The sequence below is a fragment of the Cynoglossus semilaevis genome, chromosome 15, assembly GCF_000523025.1.
Source record: "Cynoglossus semilaevis isolate Cse_v1.0 chromosome 15, Cse_v1.0, whole genome shotgun sequence".
NCBI classification, from domain to species: Eukaryota; Metazoa; Chordata; class Actinopteri; order Pleuronectiformes; family Cynoglossidae; genus Cynoglossus; species Cynoglossus semilaevis.
The window spans coordinates 6,862,355-6,884,067 of record NC_024321.1 but is presented as its reverse complement, the minus strand read 5'-3'; the positions used below and the strand labels follow the sequence as shown (position 1 = coordinate 6,884,067).

The window sequence follows — 21,713 nt, the reverse complement described above, 5'->3', positions numbered from 1 at the left end:
ACGACCGAAGGCTCCGCCACCATGCCTGGGGTTGCATTCGTGGCCAATCGTCAGACAAATAATGCTATGTGACTGAAAAAAAAAGACAATTCAAAAGGTCACTTGTGACCTCTGGGAGCAGAAGTGTGGTTCATCTGTCATTAGTGAGCACCACATGTCAGTGTCAAATGGCAAAAGGTACACGGCTCACCATGTACCAAAGGCGGTGCCCTGCTGTACTTATATGTCACAGCACTGTCTTAGCTGCGCTCCCAGAGCGCCATCATCTCCTGGTTTATTTTTGCAGAAGGACAAGAGCATGAAAGGTTTAATATTGGTCAAATTATTTAAGTTTAATAAAAGCAATAAAAATAATTTTTAGAATGCGTTCCATAATTCCCCCAATTCCAGAACCTCTACCTTACTAAAGAGGGTGCAATTGAGCCCAAGGGTTCTTCGTATTCTGCTCTTCTGCTCTTTTTCTATGCCTAAAGTGAGGCTCACAGTCACTTAAGAAGCCTTTTTATTTATATTTTTCTGCACAGACTGGGCATGAATTGAAAATCTTATTTCAAAGCCATAGAATTTTCTCAAAACTGAACTTTCAATCAAAACATGAAGTGATGAATAATGGAAGACCAAAGCCTGAGCTATGAGGTTTGCCTGTGAGGGGTCAAGAGGTAACTCGCCTTTTTTCAAATGGACTGGTACATCTGAAATCACCGGCTGTGTGACTTTCCCAACAAAATTACAGAGCCTTTTGTCCAGATGTGAAGAATAGGTGAATGGACGTCACGTCAGGCATAAAATACCACTAAAAATAGTTTCATTTTTGTAGAATGGACAAAGAGCCAGGCAAATTATAGGGATGTGATATTTTATGTTAAAAATTAGTCATTTTCACTTGAAATCACTTTCATGTTAATCTATTAATTATGAATGGTCTTTTGGATTTATTATTTAAAGTAGAATTCATTTTATGTTACTGGTTGTAGAGTATTACAAATATCCTGTAAGACAACATAAAATCATGATTTATACAAATACAATGAATTACATCATAGATGCAATGGCAATCATTTCATTCATTTTACTGTTAAGTGCTCTTCCTGTAATGGCCTGGAGGTAGCTCTCAAGAGTAACGTCTAGACTTACATTTTCCACAATAAGGGTAAAAAAACAAAAACAAATGAAGAATTACAAAGTATAATCATTCCAACAAATGCCAGCCTGCCTGGCTCACATGTCTGAACCAGACCACACCTCCATGTGGAACAAATCAATAATATTCCATTTCTGACCAACTTCTATTCTGAATGGTGAAATCTAATCTTCATAAACACATGAACAAATTACATATCCTGGCAGCTGCGTTAGCAGAACCAACACAAACAGATGTGACACTGTGTAAAATATATATAGACATACACATACACACACGTGTGTATATATATATATGCGTGTGTGTGTATATTTATATATTTTTTCTGCTTGTTGTCTGATAAAATTGCAGATCTGACTAAAATTCATTCCGAATGCTTTCAAACTGCAAATGTGGCCGATATCAGTGTTAGATTTCCCTGGACCCCTGTCTCTCTCTTTCTCTCTCTCTCACTTTTTCACCCATGCTGGTCTCCCAGTTCACTCGCTTCCTACAGCATATCTCTCCACTCTATCCAGCTAAACCAATCAGGGATTTAAGGGGCCTCATTTCCAATCAATTACCACCCAAATTAGTGCACAGGCCTTTGATATAGAATCATTTGTCAAATCAGTGCAGGTGGTTAGGGTCAGGGACCCCTGTGCTTGGGGCCATATCCACATGGAAATCTCACCTTGAGGTGAAAGGCTCCCTCCACATTCCCCACCCAATTAATAGGAAGTCATTGTGTGTTCCAGGCCTGTGGTCCAGCTGCCTGGGCCCCAGGACTGCTAACATATGAGCATCTTCACCTGGCTGATGGATAAATCACCAGGTCTGAGAGTCAGCCATGGTGATTTAGGTCATTTTTATAGTACTATTTTACTTCATCCTACTTAAAGGATTCCCATGGATTGTACAAAGACGGCAGGAGTTAGATTAAATATTCAACATATGACTTGCTGCTAAGAAAAAGTAGATAGAGACTAATCAGTAGAGCTCAAAGAGAGCAATAGTAGATCGAGCAATTTTAAAACATTAAAAGTATGGATCTCATTTTGTGTTTATATGAAATGTCTAGTGCTAAATGAATGTAGTAACCATATAAATTATGAACTGCATACTAAGTACTAAGTACTTTAACATGTCATGTATGTTGATGTACTTTGTATGTAAATGAAGCATATTCAGTTTATATGAGTAAATATATATTTTTAATATTGCTGAAGTAGGACCTGCAGATTATTTTACGGTGAAAGGTAGCTCCTAAGCCAAAAAAGTGTGGACACCGCTGTTGTACTTCAAAATCAGTTGACGTAAGCTTGAAAAAAAATTCTATTAAGTTGTGAGTCCTTTTTTTATCTATCAACCTAGGGGATGAAAGGACATATAGGATTAGAGTGAATACCACAGTCTACTACCAGTAAGACCTAAGGAAGATAAACTCAAAGGGGAAAAATACTCGATAAGATGATTTTCTCTCTACATTCTAATTATGCACCAATGCAGAGTGACATGAGTAAAATAAATAAATTGGATTTTTATCTGTGTTGTCAACACCTGACTATGTGAAGGAAAAAAACGCAAAGAGATTAAAAATAACACACACTGTAAAGTCATTATCCTGCACACCGCCAGGCTCACATATGCAGTACAGTACATCTGTAAAGATCTCTTTACATCTTCATCTGTGACTTGCATAGGAAATGAATTTGTTCTTTGTACTGAGTAAAGTAAATGTTGCAGCATCTAAAATTGGAACAGGAGGGATGTGATTCATGTTGGAATGTGCTGTGTTTATTATCACATACGTGCCACTGTGCCAGCAACATCACTTATGACTTCTTTCTCCTGTTGCAGTGTTTTTATTTGCAATTTTTACAACCCCAATAGTCACAATCTTTGCCCTACATTTAGTTAATTTGTTAGACAAACACAACAACAGTCCCCACTGCTGATTTAGTGCTGGATATTGGGAGACATGTAAGATGAAATGTCTGCCAAAGTCTAAACAATTTAATCAAAATTAAAAGGAAAAGGCTCACGTGTCGGAGCCGATTGTTAGCTGAACAGAGAAACAATAATTTAAATAAAATACTCACTCTGAAAGTACATGAAATTTAGCCTCTGTGGGTTATGGATTTTTCTTCACTGAGCACACTCCAAGTCAAACCCTTTTTCTCAGATGTAGTGATTTCACCCACTCTTCAATTAATAAACTCACCATTACTTTTCAGCTCATCTCCTCAAGACTTGGTTTTCATGTAATAATTAGCATAGAAGCAACCTGTATGATTCATTTTTATTGTTTATTAGATATGTTTGCAATAGATTTATATTGTTAATAATATTAATTTCAAGTGTTATTTCTAATTTCCATGTGGTTAAAAAGGGGTCTAAAATAACCTTTAGTTTCTGGGTTTTTACTTAGAATTTGCAAATAATACTCAACAAAAAGCTGTTTCTTTAATCAATAAGTGAAAATATATGATCCAAAATAGGCTACACAGTGTTCAGTGGTCTTTCCTACTGGCAGGAACTCTGGTTTACTGGGTCAACCTCTGGTCTTCAGTCTTTCTCCAGGCACTACAGTTTCCTCCTAAAGGACAAAAACATGCAGAATTAGGTTAAGTTAACACTGAACGTCTTACTAAAATAGTGAGCACGGCTGTTTATCTCTAAATTGGGCAGGTCATTAATCCATGCTTTTCACCTCCAAATGAGTTAAAAATATTATTGCTAGTGCAACATGGAGCCAGTCCTATGAAAACATTGCTGTGTGTGTGTTTTCTGCAGTGATTTCCAGACTTTTCTGCATCACGGACCATTTTTATGCCAAACAATTACTTCGTAGACCAGAGGCAAGGGTGTGTCTGTGTGTGTGTGGACACAATAAATCATAATTTTATACATATTATAAATATAATAATTTATCATCAGACCAGTGCAAGTAAAGAAAAATGCAAACTTTTTTATTCTTGCCTGGTTAAAAGATTATCCACGGCCTGGTACCTGCCCCAAATCCAGTGGTTGAACCCTGAAATATAGAAAGTCTAATGGAAGTGGAGTATTAAACAGTGTAAATCATACATTATAGAGAATAACTGTCAGCTGGAATAAAATATCTTTGATTATTTTAAACTTATTGTGTAGCATTGTACCATGTTATATATGCTCATAATCATTTCTCCATGTTCAATGCAATAGCGCTTTCACAAACACGCACACATTTTGCAATCAGGCCATTCGAACACTTGGACACTAAATTCTTTTTCACTGCCATTGATTTTCCTGGCCACATTATTGTCATGTAATTGTTTGCCATTAGAAGAAAAGTGTGCACTTACATTTCCATGTTTAATGGCTTAAACAAAGCCTTTGAGGCTTCATTAGTTTACACAATGATGCAGCCCAAAAGAGATTGTCTTAGAAAAAGATCTTCAAAGTTAAAGCAAACAGAGCTCGTGTCCTTGGATGATCCTGGCTGTCAGAAGCAGAATAAAGTCATAAATCAGTCACATCCTGAATAACAAAAAAGTAAAAAATATTAATAAGAACCCATTGAAATCCCAAACCTTTATTTATAGATAAAACATTAATCATAACATGCTGAAGAAACGCTGTTATTCCCCAAGTTAGAAAGAGCTTCTTTTAATGATTTTATTCATGAGTAAAATAATATTCACCGCTTTTGTGTTTTACTGATGTTTCCTGGCCTTCTTACTTTTTGGTCCCAACTATTATAAATCAATGCATTGCTGTGGGGTGACATAGATACCACCCCCACCTCTAGTTCTTTTGTAAGGAGGAGACAAAGTTCTTCTCTACTCTGATACTGGAGCCGCTTTCAAATCGCCCAAAAGTCTGTACATCCTTCTGAAATTAGCTCAGAATAAGAACAGGCAGTGGGTGCAGACCAGGTAAAATTACAACTATTGTGACATTTTTTATCCACAGATGAAGATAAGGCTTCTGTTAGTGAACCTCAAACGCGGGGTTTTATCCAGAACAGAATTAAGTCATCTTGTCCCGGCCAATCCTCATCTCTCACTTGTATTTTTCTATATACTAATTTGTTGAATAGTGTTCTTAAAAAAAGGCAGATTAATAATGCCTCATTGTATTTCACTGTCTTGGCACAGTTCATCCAATTTCCTGTATTGTGCGCATCATTATCACAAGACAATAGCCAGTTCAATCTTCTTATTACTGATCCTAGAAGACACAGTTCTGTGACACTGATTGTAAGATCTGTGAAAAGCCTTGTGTTATTTTAAACCCATAAAAGCCCAAAACAAATGTAATAATTAGAGAGAATGCAGTTTAGAAAATGATTACAAGCCCTAGAGGTAGGAACACGCTGCAATGCACTAGTTTTGTGTTAATTTTTTTTTCTTTGTTCCTTCTTTCACATATTTTACACTAGTCTTTGGAGATGTAAAATCATAGCAGGACAATTTGAGTCTGCATGCAAAAAAGGCATAAATACAAGTGAAAAAAAGACATAACCAGCAGATGACCTTATTATGCGCAATGTGTACCATCCAGCAGCAATATTGCTTTTATTTGTCATTATTACAACCTCACATTACGACCACAGAGGGAATGAATATCAATTTCCTGGAGCCAGCCTCTGACTAAATGTTAAGGAGCTCCCATGTCATGTGAGAGACATCCCTACAGTTCTGAGTGGGCAGATACGGCTGTGTTTTCACAACTTATGGATATTCAGCAGAAAGCATGGAGCAGGTCTTGCTGTAATAAGGCATTTAGCAATGCAGAGTAACACTGTGCACGGTGAGAACATATGTTAATGCACTTGGCTGTGGCCAGAGAAACGGCAAGAGATTGGAAAGAGAAGCACATGGGACTGACCTCCTGGAGCATACATTTGCCTTTTACAAAGATATTATTATGACTGGTTCTCAGTGGTGGTAGAAGAGAAGGAAGAATTACCGTGGCGGTAAGGAGAAGTTTGCTTTTGTGTGCACGATTCACTCTGATGGGTCCAGACGAGCTGTGGAAGAGAGACCACTCTGTGCTCAATGGGGTTGAATCACATCAATGATACACATTTAACTAAATGTACTGCCAGAAAAAATTGACACCAGTGTGTTTTAGCAAGAGCACAAAAAAAAAAGGCAGTGAGCTGGCCTCTGTATTGTATTTTTTATTACGTTTCAAACTCAACCTTAAACAACCTGGCTGTTGTGTGTATGGCAGTTATAGATGTATGTCTGTAAATGTATTATTTATGCTAAACTATATGTTATGTATACCTTTATCATGGGGACAGGTACAGATACACACATATATCTATATACACCTGCACATATATACACATATATATTGGAAGACGAAGAAGCAAATACAATTATTTCTTCTTCATGGTCACTTTTTGAACACTTCAGTAATCCTCTTATTTGGTTTTCCATAATTTTGTTTATTATTATGTGCTTTGTTCAATGTATATGATTAAGTTGACAATTCTCAAAGAATTCCATTGCTAATAACATCTTCTTTATATAATATGGTAAATAACAATAATAAATCTTGATTAAATTGGTGGCAATATGCAGGAATAACACAAAAAATACACAAACACACAGCCAAAGGTGGAAATTAAGATAAACACAACTAAGAAAATGATAACCATAAAACTAAAGTATTTGAGAACCTTAGCTTAGGTTTTAATCAGGAGAAATGTGGCTCTAGTTTTTATCAGTTTTCATTTAAAAAAGAAAACCTGGGTAAACATTCCTCAGAAGACAATAGACTTAGGTTGTGAAGACTGTACGATATTTCAACAAGTTGATAAAGTGTGTTTAAGGACTGTGACTATTCAAGCACTTAGATTTCTCTTGTCCTCCATACAATTTCACTGAAGGTTTATCTTCATAACAGGAAATCAATTCAAAGCTTGTCAGTCAAGAGAGTCAAGAGGGTCTGCTGGCTTGGTGATTAAGTAAGGTCACAAGTAAAGTAAAGTAATGTGAAGGAATCAACCCCACTCCCAACAATAAAGTAATTCAGATTCTGTAATTAAAGACACGTTGAGAAACTTTTTTTCCCTCAACTATTTCCCAATCAGTTTAACAGTTAAAGTTCAGGTATAGAAAGATCATTCCTCAAAGACTTGCTGAGGTACTGTAACTTGTAGTAGAAATGTGGGCAAGTGGTTAAAACTTTCATTTGTTTTAGGTATCAATTTTTTAAAATAGTGACAGATTTACAAACAACTAAAAAAACCAAAAATATGACACACATTTTCAATGTACATATTATAGTTTCTATTGACTCTTCAGAATGATTCCATTTTCAAGAACTGGCTTTGCAGCGGGAAAAGAGACTCAAGGTTTTCTTTTCTACAGGCGATCTGAGAATAATTCAAAAGCATCTTTTGTGCTTTTCAGTGCAAGACAATGATCTGACAATAAGCTTCAAACACAGGCCTGTGATACAGTATGTCGCAGCACATCACACTCTGTGGACAATGCCTCTGTCAATCTGAGTGGAGAAAAGTGTCAGAGGCTTTTCTTTGGTAGAAAGATCAAACAGATTAACAAGGCAACACTAATGGGAAACCCAGAAGAACTGAAGTTTTGACACATCAAGGGGCCAACCCTTCTCCTTCCTCTGCCATGTTCTGCCTTTGACAGTGCACTTAATGGTCACTTCATTATATGTACCATCTTGCTAAGGGAGGCCGATCTTTAAAGATAGCAGCTGAATACATTGTGTTTTCATGACATGAGACAGGACTGTGTTTGTAATCCACTGTCCACTCATCTGTCTTTCAGATATTTATTTTCAACAATTCTAGGTCAGTGCTACAGCATTTATACTTTATTAATATTTTTTTTATTTTGAATTTTTGATCCAAGCTGTACAAATTAATATAACATTTACTGTATGTATGTCAGGTGGCAGGATGAGTGAGGCCTTATTAGACAAATCTTTGACTTAAGACATTGTAAGATGCTTTTGGTTTAGACATGTGATCATTAAAATTGAATGTATAAAGGGTAAAAACCCTGAAAAACCTAAACTTGTTTTACAGATGATGCTGATGATCAAAATTTAATGTGAACTCTATTGATCTACCCTGCTCAGTATCAGCAGCACAGGGTGTTGTATTTTTCAAAGCATGGCCTAGTTTTTTAACAGATTACCCTGGTGCTGTTTTAGATCTTAATGTTGTTTGAAATGATCAATATCTAATGTAATAAAAATAGATGTAAACCAAGTTTAATCATATGCATAGTGGCGTGGGACATTAAAACTACATTAATGCACCTCTTTGCTCCTGGATGGCTCCATCACTGCAGCTCATTCAATTACTCCATCACTTTATGTTATCCTTGTGGTTCATTTTTCTGCCAGCAGCATCGACGTCTTGTCATCGTAGACAAGGTTTTGCTAAAAAACAGAGACAAACTGCAAAACAAATGAGAATAAAAAATATATAAAGGGAGCAAATAAAGGTTCTGATTCTGGGTATTTTTGAGTGTCACAATAAAACATATTCTCAGCTCTGTTCGCCATTAAGCGAACAGGATATGGCGTATTCTGACTGAGCCTGTCAAGGTAACATGTAAAGGTTCTTAATTAATTCGTGAAATTAATAAGTAAAAGATGTATTTTTGAAGTTTCCATAGGACAAAAAAGGAAATAAAAATCAAGTCTTGGTTCAGTTTGACCCAAAGGAAACCGGAGGTTACCAAAAGTGACAGCAATACAAGGGTTACCTAGTCAAACTATTTCTGAAGCTGTCATGTTTGTCAGCATCACCATGTTCTCTGCACCAATGACACAACAGTTCTTTAGCCCATTGTTTCTACTTGTATTTCTACCTTTTTTTGTGGCAGCATCAGTTTTTTTATTCTCAGTAAATTCTAGAAAGTTCTGCTGTTTGTTTGCCTCTCTCTCCCTCTCTCCCTCTCAGTCTTCCTCCCTCTCTCTGTCTCCTAATAGCAGCATGCACTCATGTTCTATCACATCCTCAAGCTATCTGACATTGTAGCTCGAGATCGGAAAACATTTTTTTTTCCTATTTTCTCTTCTGACTATTGTGCCTTTGACTGTAAAGTCAGAAACACAGTGTTTCTACACTTGTTTTTACCAAAAAAACATCAAATTATTCTAAATGTACAGTGTAGCTTTACTATGTAGTGTCCGTTTTGTTAAAAGTTATACGTTTTTATGACATAGTCTACCGTTTACGTTACTTAAGATAAATCTGTGTTTAATAAAAGCCCAAATTTGGGGGGGGGGGGGTTAATAGTTCAACCCAAATTATTCTAATCTAATTAGATTAATCATTTTACCATTAATAATTAGGTTTGTTTTACTTTTCTGAAATTTCTGTTTTGTAGTACACCTGTAAAGGATATAATGGTTATTTTACAATATACAATTCCAGGAAATAGTTTTACATTATTGATTAGAACAGTTACTAAAAAAGCCCAATAAAATGATTGAGGGATGAACAGCTTTGAGAAAAGTCGGCCGTTCACACCATATAAAAAGGTTTCTTTCATCCAACTGACCTGATGTTTCATAAAATTCACTGCTGAGAGTTGGAAATCTTTTACACAGTATCACCAAGGTGTTGTTGCTAACTATATTTACAGCACGGCCAAAATACTGCTCTTCACTCAGATACTTCTGGCTTCCTTCTCTGGCGTCTTTACCACAGACACCGTGTCATTCTAAATTTTCACAGCAGCAAAAAAAGGGAGCTTATGGAGCCTCATGCAACACTTTTGCCTTTTTTTCCCAGTGCTTTAGACTGTAGGTGAAATTAGCAGGGACTGAGGGAAGCAAAGGTCTAAACTCCATTCTGGTTTTTCTTTTTAGATGCAACTTGGACCATTTTGTAAAATTTCTTCATTTAGTAAAGTACTTACAACCTCCTTCACATCACACCTGTGTCAATTCCATCTCATGGTGTTTGATGCTGTTTGATATTAGCCAGAACATGACACAAGTGATCGAGAGATGAAACGCGTCTTACCGAAACTGTTTTCTTTTTTTAAATTCTTTTCACTTCTTCATCTTGTAGCACATGAATGATGAGTTGTAAGTGATAATTATTGAGTTAGATGTCAGAGTGGTTTGAAGGATGTCCTTCAAGTTGCCTCTGATTCCAGGGGACAGCTTGACAAAACTCACTTTGAATGTGGTTGAAAGCATGTCTAATTGAATTTTGATACATAATTAAATCAAGCAATAAATCAGCTCAGATCCCAATGCAACTGACAATTCAACACTCCCGAGCACCACCAGCTAATTATGATGAAGTTATTATCTCAGCCAAAGGGACTACTACTGTATGAATAGCTGCTTCTGCATCATGTTGAATCTGCTCAACTAGAACTTGTTCAACCTTGAGGAGAGCAGAGGAGACGAGAGGACATCTCTCATATTAAGGATCCAGAAGATCCTATAAATCTAACTAGCAATATAGGGAGGTATATCCACTGGCCCACTTTAATGAAGGTAAGCTTGTAGGCACCCATGGCAGTGGCTCTTTTAATGCTTAAAAGCACCGAGCCAGAAAAATATCCTAGTGCATGTGATTGTAAGTCAGTAATTACAGCTGGTTGTAATTTCTGTCAATAATCCCTCAATGTGTAGGAAGTGGCAATATTGATTCAGCATGGATCCACAGCATCATTCTCACCATGTGGTTCCCACTCTCCTCTGGTTAATCAATTACATCCCCTGTGTTTAAAGTGTGCTTTGGATGCCATGCACTGTGCATGTAATCTCATGAAATAAGGCACTGAATTAAGTCTAATTATGGCTTTGCAGCCATGTGTCTCTGTGAGTCTACCTGATACCTTCTCCAGGAGGACAAATTGGAACGTCACTCTGGATTGTGCTGAAATTTAATTCAATGCGGAGTAAAAATCGGACGGTAGCCATGACAGAAAAAGGATCCTGCAAATAAATGAGCATAGATGGGTAAAATGGGTTTAATGGTGAAACTGTGGGAGGATATGAAATCTCTTACAACAAAAAATGAAAAAATGAAAAGAAAAAAAAGGACATAATTCAACCAACTCCCCTGGACCATTTTGCCTGCATGGTTTTCATAAGTGAATCTTTTTACCACAATTACTGGAGTAGCCTCCTTCTGCATAATTTGATGAGCAAAGAGAACATTGATGAACTTTTTTAATTATTTTGCCACTTGGGGATTCTGACAGAATTGCCACAGAGAGGGAGGGGGGTCCTCGCTAAAGCTGCCAGAGAGCGTATTTTCTCTTCTGCCTCCCCTCTTTTTAATTCGCCCAATTTGTCGGTCCAAATGAAACAGCAAAAGGTTATGGTGTGGAGTAATTAACAGCAGCTAGTCTAATGAAATCAGGAGGGGCTGGTGCACTGAGAAGATCAATACCTCACTGAGAGTGAATAAAGGTGTGTGTATGCGTGTGTGGAGAGGAAGGGGGTCGGCGTCCAGGGAGAAACACATAAACAGACCACTTAATAATAATAAGCTAACAAAAAGGCAACATGTTGTCCACTTGTAAATCAAAGTTGGTTCGAACACATTGCGACATCATTGCTGTCTAGTAATTGGGTTAGTGGAAAGTTGCTTCTTGTGCACACTCAATAAGTGTGCAGGATTTACACCACCCTGTGTGGTTTGCAAAAAGGGCTTCCCTTTATTGAATGTCAATACTCACATCAATACACTTTGGACAACTGAACACCGACACAGAGTGAAATGGGGATTCTATTTATCTGAGGCTACACTTAAGTATATTGAAGACTTTATTAGCCTCCCCCGTCTCCCTCTTTTGATGAGGAGGTGTTTTGTTTGCAACAGTCCTATCACACTGCCTAAGACACGCTGCATTTGCCAGAATTATAAGGGATGTAAACTTGAACTCTGCCCGCTGCTTCTTGGCTGAGAGGAGACACTCGTGCCTCTGGTGCTTTACACACATGAGCAGATGGAGTCCACGTCCAAGTTTCTATGCTGTGAATGTTGCTGACACACACACATATGTCTGAATGTGAGTGTTTGTGACACTTCCACCTGACGATGCTAACGTAGATTTTTTCTGTTTAGGAATGCGTCCGTCTTGTTATGGGAAAGGGCACTTGATAGCAGGAGACGCTCCATCTCTCTCACGCCCTCTCCAAACAGCTTAATTCATAGACTGTAGTGCTTTGCTGAAATTTATGGAATACAGAGCAGCCCAGACAAGTCCATCTTGACCATTATTTTCCCCACCAACTTCTTACAGAGAGACTAGTTAAATTGAAAAGCAGCACTTTGGAGGAGTCTCGCCAGTGAACTCTATGTCAAAGTCATAACAAATGTGGAATAAGCAGAAGTAGGCTTTGGCAGCTGGAGAGACTGTGGCTGTGGCTGGCATTCTTCCTGTCTTTTTGTCCTGCTCTGTGCCTCTCCTCCTCACCTTCAAAAGGTATTTACATCCAAATATACTGCTTTGTGGGAGGCAGCGAAAAGCCATAATAATAACTTTGCCATGACACATATTTCTGAGCATGGGGCTGTGTTTGTTATGGCTCCACAATGGGAGAATTTTCTTATCATAATGAATGTAAGGTCAACCCCCCTATTTTCCAGACCGAGAGCAAAGCAGTTAGAGTAATGAATAAAGATGTAGTTCTCCAGTAGATGTAACTGCAAAAGTAATTTATATTCACTTTTATACTTTAAATGTAAATGTATAAGTGCCCAGGGAGATCGATTAAGTAGACTGTGTACAAAAGATGATGGAAAACTGTCTTTTTAATATCCCTGATGTGTCTATAGTGGTTTTACTTCCTTCCTCCTATAAACTACAGCCTTACATTTTTTCTGACAATATACTGTAATATTTTAACCATCCAGTCCCCTACACTCGTAGAAACAACGTTTACCCATAAATATAAAGTTTTGACTTGTACTTCATGAGAAGCCTATTGTGCAGTGATTTTCAACTGTCGGCCTGTGGGCCGATTTCAGCCCAATAAACCAATCCAGCCCGTGACTGGATTCCAAAAGACAAAATATTGTGTTCCCCACTGTAAAAGTGACTGGAATTTTTTTATTTTTTTTTTATGTATGACATCACATAGGTTAGGGTTATGAACACTGTATATACTGTGTTGCGACTTTGAGCAGTTCCTTTTTCTTGACTTTTTACATTTACATTTCATCTATTTTGCAGCCAATGTCTCAAACAATTGAGATGCACTTAGATTTTGAAACACGGCACAATAAAAATCTACTGTTTTTAATCAATTATTTATCCAATATTCTAATGATCAGTGTGCCGCATGCGATCAAAGGACTGGTGCGAGCTACACTGTCTTTTGCTCACTAAGACGTCTTTCTGTACTTTGATGTGTTTCGGCAACAAATGCACTTATCTTTAGCCTGACTCTCTGCTGCACTTACATCTGGGCACTTTGAAAGTGCTAGTTTGAGAGGCGTACATAGAGGAAGAAGGTCACTGACCAAACCGCAGGGACAAAAGCAAAAAAAAAAATCAGATATAAAAGAGCTATATTGGGATATCGTCTAAACGCGAGACAAGCACAGGTCACCTTCTCAGATCCTTACTGTACATTATCATATATTTAATTGGCTGTCGAGGTCTTGTAGTACGTGTCACAAGATGTTGAATAAAACATTACATGGAAAAGGAAACAACTGCTTGATGGCACCTTTAAAGTAAAATGTTGCTTTAAATGACCAGTCAGTGGATGCAAATGAGTTGTCCCTCAAACACAGCAGACAAAAGTTGGTGTTCTCAGCAGAGGGAAAATGGGTTAACGCCGCAGCAGCTTGAGCAAGTTTGTCAGCTTGTCCTGGTAACTGCTGAAGTTTACCTATTTAAGCTGGAGTATGTGGGTTCCTTCAATTACTGTAGCTCATCAAGAGTGTTCATCAACACATGGCTCCACTTCCTGGGCTGCAGCTGGTATGAGTACACTTTCAAAGCCAAAAAATGAATCTTTTTTTAAATTGAAATACATTCCTTTATGATGATTAAAAACATAATCCACAAGAAACAAGGGCTGCTGTATGTTCAGGTCATTACAGACGAGAGCATTGACAGAAAAAAATAAATTGGCGACGTGAGTGGCATAAGTTGACGTCTCCTCTGAGGAGTTGTGTACCAACTTACTTTTCACCTCTGATTGGCTTATTGATTGGATATTTTTTAACCCTGACTTAACTAATAGTCATAATCACTTCATAAAATGGATGGTAATGTCAAGTGGTGCACAAGGACACACCAGGCCACCCATCATTGGTAAAAAGTGCAAGGAAAGAAGAATGTGAGCAGCTACATCAGTAGAGGATCCCTGTTCAGTCGGTCCTGAAGGACGAATCTGACAAACAGCCAAGACTAAAAATGTGACTTGAGGTGTGACAACTGATTTCTGTGTTATCTGCATTAGCAAAAGCCTTTGCAAGTTGAAGAAAGTAATATATTGAGAGTTCCATGCTCATTACTTGTTTGTCTCTGTAGTTCCTCCAATGTGATGATGTCATGAAATTACTTGTCAACTCGACTTTATTTTCAAATTGGTCAATGTGAAAAAAATCTGTTGTCAATTCCCTATTACAGAGTGTCCTCTGGATATAAAGACATGCATATCATTAGACACAAAGCTGTGGTCTTTACCTGTGGCATTAAGATGAGTGGACACAAACGGTAGCCAGCCCCAGCCCCGATGCCTAAAAACTCTGGGTTTGAAAAAAAAAAAGATCAAAAAAGTCTTTACCAGGGCCATGGGTTGGGTTCGTCTTTACTTCTTCTTCTTCTTCTGTCACTAAGAACCAGCAGTTCTGCACCTTACAATTGCATTACTGACACCTACTGGGTTTTTCCCCCGGTGGTTATATCGAAAATCCTCCTGGTATGCACTTCACTTGTTACAGAAAGTAATACCCAGAAAACCGCAGTGAGAGTAAAATAATTATTGATGAAAACGGCACCAAGTTCCAAACTGTCTGGGGAGAATCATTTTCTGTATTTCTGTTCAAAGGAAAGCAAATGTAGTAGCAAATGTTCTTCCCTGTTTTTAATCATACATATCATTTGATATAATACCCATGAATGGAGCCAAAGATTTTGTGTACTACTTCTTAATAATACACACACACACACAAACACAGACAGAGTGCGAGAGAAAACCATATTGCAATGTTTATGAAGCGTTGAATTTGCAGTCATTAAAGAGACAAACATGTTGATGACAGAGAGTTCACCCCCTGCCAGTCTACACAGTGATATACCACACACAGCATACGCCTAACTATAAATTGTTTCCTCATTTTATTAAAAAATTGTATAATTTAATAGTTACCAACATAAATAACATATTAATAAAAACATGGACCACAGTGTAATTTATATGTAAAATGGAATTACTTGTCGGTACTTGAGGGACTTCACTTTCTAATTTCAATCAGTCGTTCACACCGAGGTCTCATTTAGTCTTAGATGAATCGTTTTCTCCCGCTCAGTCAGTAACAGTGTCCCTCAGTGAACAATTACACTGGGATAATCTGTTGACGTCAACACTGTCGACTGTTCCACCCCGGTGGTCTGCTGCGTCCCGGCCCTACTGCACGTTGCCTGCCAGACCTCTTTCATTTTCTTAACAAATCAAGTCATGTACTCAGACGATTGTACATAGAACAAAGAAAACAAAATTGGTGATTAAAAATTAAATAGTCTTATCTTTCCCAGAGTTATCTCAGTCCCCAGAGGGAGGATGCTATTTTGCAGGCTTGTGGGTGTCTTTTGTTCCTAATTTAGAAGCTTGTCAGTGTTTATTGTTAATTTTTTGAAGCAGCGTTTAATATTCTGTTCACTTTCCTTGCTGACATGTAGAGACAATATTTTTATGAGTGTCAGATTTATAGCGTGTGTTTGCTCTGTTCTTTGCATTACAGAGATGTTTAAATCAATATTTATTAAAATTCTCAATGAAAGAAAAAGACTGCGATGTTGTGAACTGTGAACTCTGACTGACTTTAAAAAGTTGGGATGTGAAATGACTGCTCCTCTGTCCTTGCAGGAGGCCTGTCAGCTCGGCAAGATAACCTCGGTGAATGTAAGTCTTCTACAGTATTCTTCTTGCATGAGCATCTGGGTATTTGGGTTGTTACAGCAGCATTATATAAGACACACCTACTGCAAAGCTGCATGTCACCGCTAACGTCTCAACTGCTGGGAAACTATATGTATAGAAACCGAACAGAACTCAATGCCAATTTAAAATATTTGACTTCTGTGGGGCGTGTTATACAACCGTTAAAATATTGGAATATTTCAAAAATAATAAATTGTCTCATTATTGCACATTATTTTGAGATTAAAAGTTTAAGGACTTTTGCAAATCATTGCCAATTCAAATAAACGTTGCAATAATATCTGTGCTGATTTTATTGATGAACATCTTTTAAAATATTAGAGTCAGAGATGGCAGGAGTGTGGAGTGATTACGTGACTAAGAATTGAGGACAAAATACACATCATAGCGAAAACAGATGGCGCTAACGTTTGGCAATAATGAGCAGGTGATTATTTTTCTTTAATTCAGTACAAGGAGTGAAAAATAATACTAAATAAATACAAAAATAAGGAAAAAGCCTAACTTGAATAATATTTTCAAACTATAAAATATTATAGCCTTGGGATTGACAAGATAAGTTCAGTGGTTACAGCAGCAGGCTAGACACATAGTAGCAACAGCAGTGTAGACACAGTATATACACGGTGCATTTCAATAAAGTCACCATTTTCAGCAAAGCAAGAAACAAAGATACCCACCCAAAATACAATGTCACTTGATTAGTTGGAGGAAAATGATGTTAACTTTTCAGTAAGAGAAAAAAGACCTTGGCTAGAAAATGGATTTATTAATACATAACAAAAGCAAAAATGTGGATACAGAATTAAAAAAAAAAAAAAAAAAGGGGGAAAAAAAATTAAAAAAAAAAAATCAAAAAGTGGGGCACAATTACCAAAAGCATATTTGGCAAAAGCCTTTAGCCTAAGAGTAGTTTTACTTTTATATCTCTCTGTGAAATTGCTTTGTTCTTTTTCATAAAGTTTCATCTTGTGAGGCTGCTGCTGTAACCTGAATCACTGACCATAGCCTGATAAAATCTGGAGTGAGGAAATTAGAATATTATTTTATATCATACAGGCTTGTTCTTGAAAGCAATAACAATTTGCCTGTCTCTATAGCCTACTTGTATAATGTTGACGTGCCATAAATAACTAACCTCAATAACCTCCTGAACAAATGGCAAATACTGTGTACTTATACAGCAGCTTTCAACCCTGGTGAACAGCTCTTTACACTACAGGTGTTGCCATCTATCTACTGGCAGTGCTCAGGAAAGGAGTTTGAACCCATGACCCTGCTGTTGCTGCTGAGTCACAGCTGCCCCCGAACACACGTGTTATAGTCTAAGATACCTATGTGTTCCATTCACAATGTAAATACAAGTCATTAAAACAGTGGCTGTATTCTCAAAGGACTTACTTAACAATGAAGAACAGGAACATTGTTAATAATGGTTGTGTCTCTGAGGTTTTTCTTTTGTTTTAATGTGTTTTAGTCCCATTATAAAACTGCACTCTTCCTGTTTTTCATTGTGCTTTATTACAGCGTTTGGCCTTTTTTTTTTTTTTCATCTGATGCTTGTATTTAGGCTATTGCATTGTTATTTTAGGACCAGAGAGCAGGCTGTAATAATACTGTCATAGTTCCTGTTACACAGAGGAGATCAGCCAGTGACTCAAAAACAGATTCATTTGATCAGAATTCATTAGATAACCCAGTAATCTCCCAACCCACATGTTATTATCACCTCCCTCAAGCCTGTTCCTGTTAACTCTTCTCCTCGCAAACAGTGGCATATTCACCTCACACATAATGGGAGACTTTGGAACAGAGTGTCCACAAAGAGGAGGAGAGGAGAGGAGAAGAAAGGAAAAGGGAAGAGAGAAAAGAAAATATAACAAATGAAAAAAGAAGAGTAAATAAACGAAAAAGAACAGAAACAAATAGCTTTTAATTTTTGTCCCGGATTCTGAGCTGATTTCATTTTTCGTTTCCTTTTATCTGAACGTTGGTGATGTACGAGATGACAAATCAACATCTCCTCCAAACAGATTTATGCGTGTCTAGGTGTGCCTGCGAGCTGAGTCTTATCTGAAAAGGCAGAGTCGATCTCCCCTGATTCACTCCTAAGTGGTCTCTGTTTATCACTCAAAGCGAGGCAGTTGTCAGCCAAGTCCGTCTAATGCAGCACTGACTTTTCCGCAATGTCTACAGAGTGGTTGTCAGAGATAACATATATATACAATCAAAACAATCAAAGAGCTCGGGTCAGGGTGGAAGCCTCACATTCTGCCCTCATTTTGGTCTCAGTGTATGAGACCTCTAATCCACTAACCTCTGAATCCAGCCCCATCTGCCTTCTGTGGTTACCAAATATTGGTGTTGGGGTTGCATTGGCTGCCCTGCTACATGCTACAACTTGGCATGCATCTCTCTCTCCTGCTCATTTTATCTCTGTGTAAATTCTTCTCAAGGCGATGTTTTATCTGGCTGAACAGGCTTTGTTTGGTCTTGATATCGCTCACCGCAGCTTGTCTTTGTTTTATAGATTTCTGGCAGCTTCTTTAAATAAGTGATAAAGCTCAGAAAAAAACGTGCACCTTGACTCCTGCGACGTTTATTTTTTGTTTGTCCTATTTGTCTTGAGACATCAATGTTTTTTTCCCCTCTGTCTCTGTCAGTTATTTAATCCAAATTAATAGTTTTTCGTGGTAATTTGGGAAATTGCTCAAATGCATTGCGTTAAGCGTATCTTGGAACCAGATTAGGCCTGTTCTAAACATCTGGCACTAACTTGAATGGGCTTGGAAAGCCCTAAAATGAAGACACTTCCATATGCAAATTGAATATGTCCTAATTGTCACAGACAGCTGTTTGTTTTAATAGATCCTGGGTGCCATTGTTGGAGCAAGTTTCCAATAATTAGAATCATGTGGAGAAAAAGCATGGGTTGTTGTAACGCTGCCAACCCTCCGTAAGTGGGCTTTTTGCAAGAACCTGGGCTTTGCTATTGGGCACGTTATGCAGTATTTAGAGAAGCAGCTGCCAACACTGCTTGAGAACAAGTGGATATTTACACTACTTAGGCAAACATGTTGCACAGAACTATATGATTTGCAAAGGTGGTGTTCATCTCTTTCAAGGGATAGCAATCTGAAAAATAGGGGAACGGTTGCAGCGCATAATTCAAGTTAAGGCTTGATTAAACTCTTTTAGGTAATTCTCAAAACAAAACAAAAATACCATTAACCAATTTCCATCCCTTTATTTTTGACCCACAAATGCAATAGTTTTTATTGAACCTTATCTATAACAAATGAATGCATACACACATTCTGGTGGTTGCATTTTGTTAGCATGTCAGTAGACGTTCTATATTTCCTAACCCTCTTTGCTAACCTTTACTATGACCAATATATTCACTAATCTTAATCTCAATTGAAATCTAACTCGTTTTTGAAACTCAGTATATTCTGTCACTCAAAGGACCTGCAAAACGTCCTCACAAGTGTCAGCAATCACAATTTTCAAGTAAATAGAACATTTGGCTAACTTTTCCACCAGAGCATTTGAAAAGTACTTAGTTGTGCTTTCAGGGTGGTAATTATGTGGATTTAGGTTAGTCAACTCTGTGATAGTTTTTAAATGAACCTTTTTGTGCAATTGTTTTTCTGTTTCTCCATCATTAGTGGCAGACTTTATTCGACTCTTCTTCTCTTTACACCCATGCTTAGCCTCATATCAAAGAGACAAAAGAATGAAGCAAAAAAATTCATTCCGACACATCCACCGCTCTGAGCATAAAGACGGCGAGTTAATGATGTTTATAAATATGAACTTGCGTATTGGTCTTGTTACTCAGAACTAACGAATATTAAGATAATTTCCCCACCAGTACTATTTGCTCTTGAGAAAAATATTCTCTTATCAGTTTGAATAATGGAGGGAATAAAATTCACCGCAATAACCGAAGCAGGGGCGTAATTATATTTTATGTTTTTTATGTCCCTATATAGTATGATGTTACAAAGGGAATCATATGAGGGCATGAATTGAAGCCATACCGTAAATTTCTGTGACTGAAGTCAACCTTACCATCACCGTGGAGATATCCATTCTTCCTTTATTCCTCCTTTTTTTAAAAGCCCCTACCAAAAGATTAAAAAATAAACAGAGGGTGCGAAAGAAATTGCCACTGCCTACAAATTAACCAGCATTCCCCTGATTGTGTTTTTTAGCGATGGCTTCCATGTTTGCAGACACCACTGGGTACAAAAAGTGTTTTCTTCTCAGATCCAAAGAAAGGTCGCCACATGAACTTCTGTGAACCTCGAGAGAAATCAAAGAGGCCTGAACCTTTCAGAAGAATATGCCCAGACGCCTCTGATCCCTAAGACTTTACAAATCAAAGTGTCCGCATATTTCCACTCCTTTTGTGTCTTTGTCTGAATCGGGCGAGACGAAAAACTAGGACACAGCTAAACCTGCTGCTACAAATCCTGTCTTCTATCAGGATACAAAGTCACAGAGTTTATTATCTAGCGGAATATAATCCACTAGACTTCACAGACCAGATGTCATTTTGGCTAATAGTTCAAGGTTTTAAATTGGTCACAATCGCACGATATGATCTTCTTCATAAAACCAAGAAGAGGAGCTGGGTCTACCGCTAAAATGTTAGCAGCAATGAAAGGTGATATAATTAGACAAAAACATTCCCCTCATAAATGCTGCCCCACAGTACTCACCTCCTTGTAAACAAGCGTTGTTGTCACTATTCAGGATGCTATTATTAATCTTACATTGACAGTGGTGGTGCCAAAAGGAGCATCGAGAAGAATGTATTCCTTAATAATAACACGCATGCAGCCATGAATTTACACAGAGGTTAGGAGCACGACTTGACTGTTTATCTTTTCTCACCAAACGGCAAGAGATTCAGCAGCGACTGTGGTCAAAGATCAACGTTTAATTGTTTATTACATCTGTTTGGAGATTATTTGTTTCACCCAGATAATGATGGTTACAAAAAACACAGCTCCAGCTGTAGTTGGTTGTTGCGCACACAAATATTGAGGCTGAGTTTGAGGACGCAATCTTCAACATAATTGCCCTCACCTTTTTAGTGAACAAAATTTAATCATGGTGCTCAAAGCTATGAAAGATTGCATTAAAAAGAGTGACTCTCCAGTCAGAATGTCCTTGTTCTAGACCTGAGTATGAGCCATTTTCAAAGCTGTTCTTGCCGTGAGCTCTTGAAACCAAACTGCTGCCACAACAAAAGGAGGAAAGTATAGGAATATACTGTATTTGTTAAAGTTTTTCCAAATCATTGCACAGTACAAAACCTGAGTGCTGCAGGTCATTGTATTTGATTATATATTTAAATGTATCTCAAAATTTGAAACCTATTTTTTTTCTAAGGAACAGTAAGTATTCATAACAGAAGATAACATTTTTTCTTGTGTCATCC

At 37.6% G+C, this 21,713-nt stretch overlaps 1 protein-coding gene across 2 annotated transcripts in view; it reads left to right on the top strand.

Annotated features, from left to right (window-relative positions):
* pcdh11 (protocadherin 11) overlaps positions 1–21,713 on the top strand; it is a 131,852-nt gene that overhangs the window by 60,325 nt on the left and 49,814 nt on the right. The window contains exons 5-7 of one of the 2 annotated variants that reach the window (XM_025062961.1): positions 16,184–16,219; positions 20,534–20,545; positions 21,690–21,713. The exon at positions 21,690–21,713 is cut by the window's right edge and continues 181 nt beyond it. In XM_025062961.1, coding sequence (XP_024918729.1) covers positions 16,184–16,219; positions 20,534–20,545; positions 21,690–21,713 — 72 coding nt within the window. Of the gene's footprint in view, positions 1–16,183; positions 16,220–20,533; positions 20,546–21,689 lie in introns of those variants that run through there. The other variant, XR_003051894.1, reaches the window with a different exon arrangement.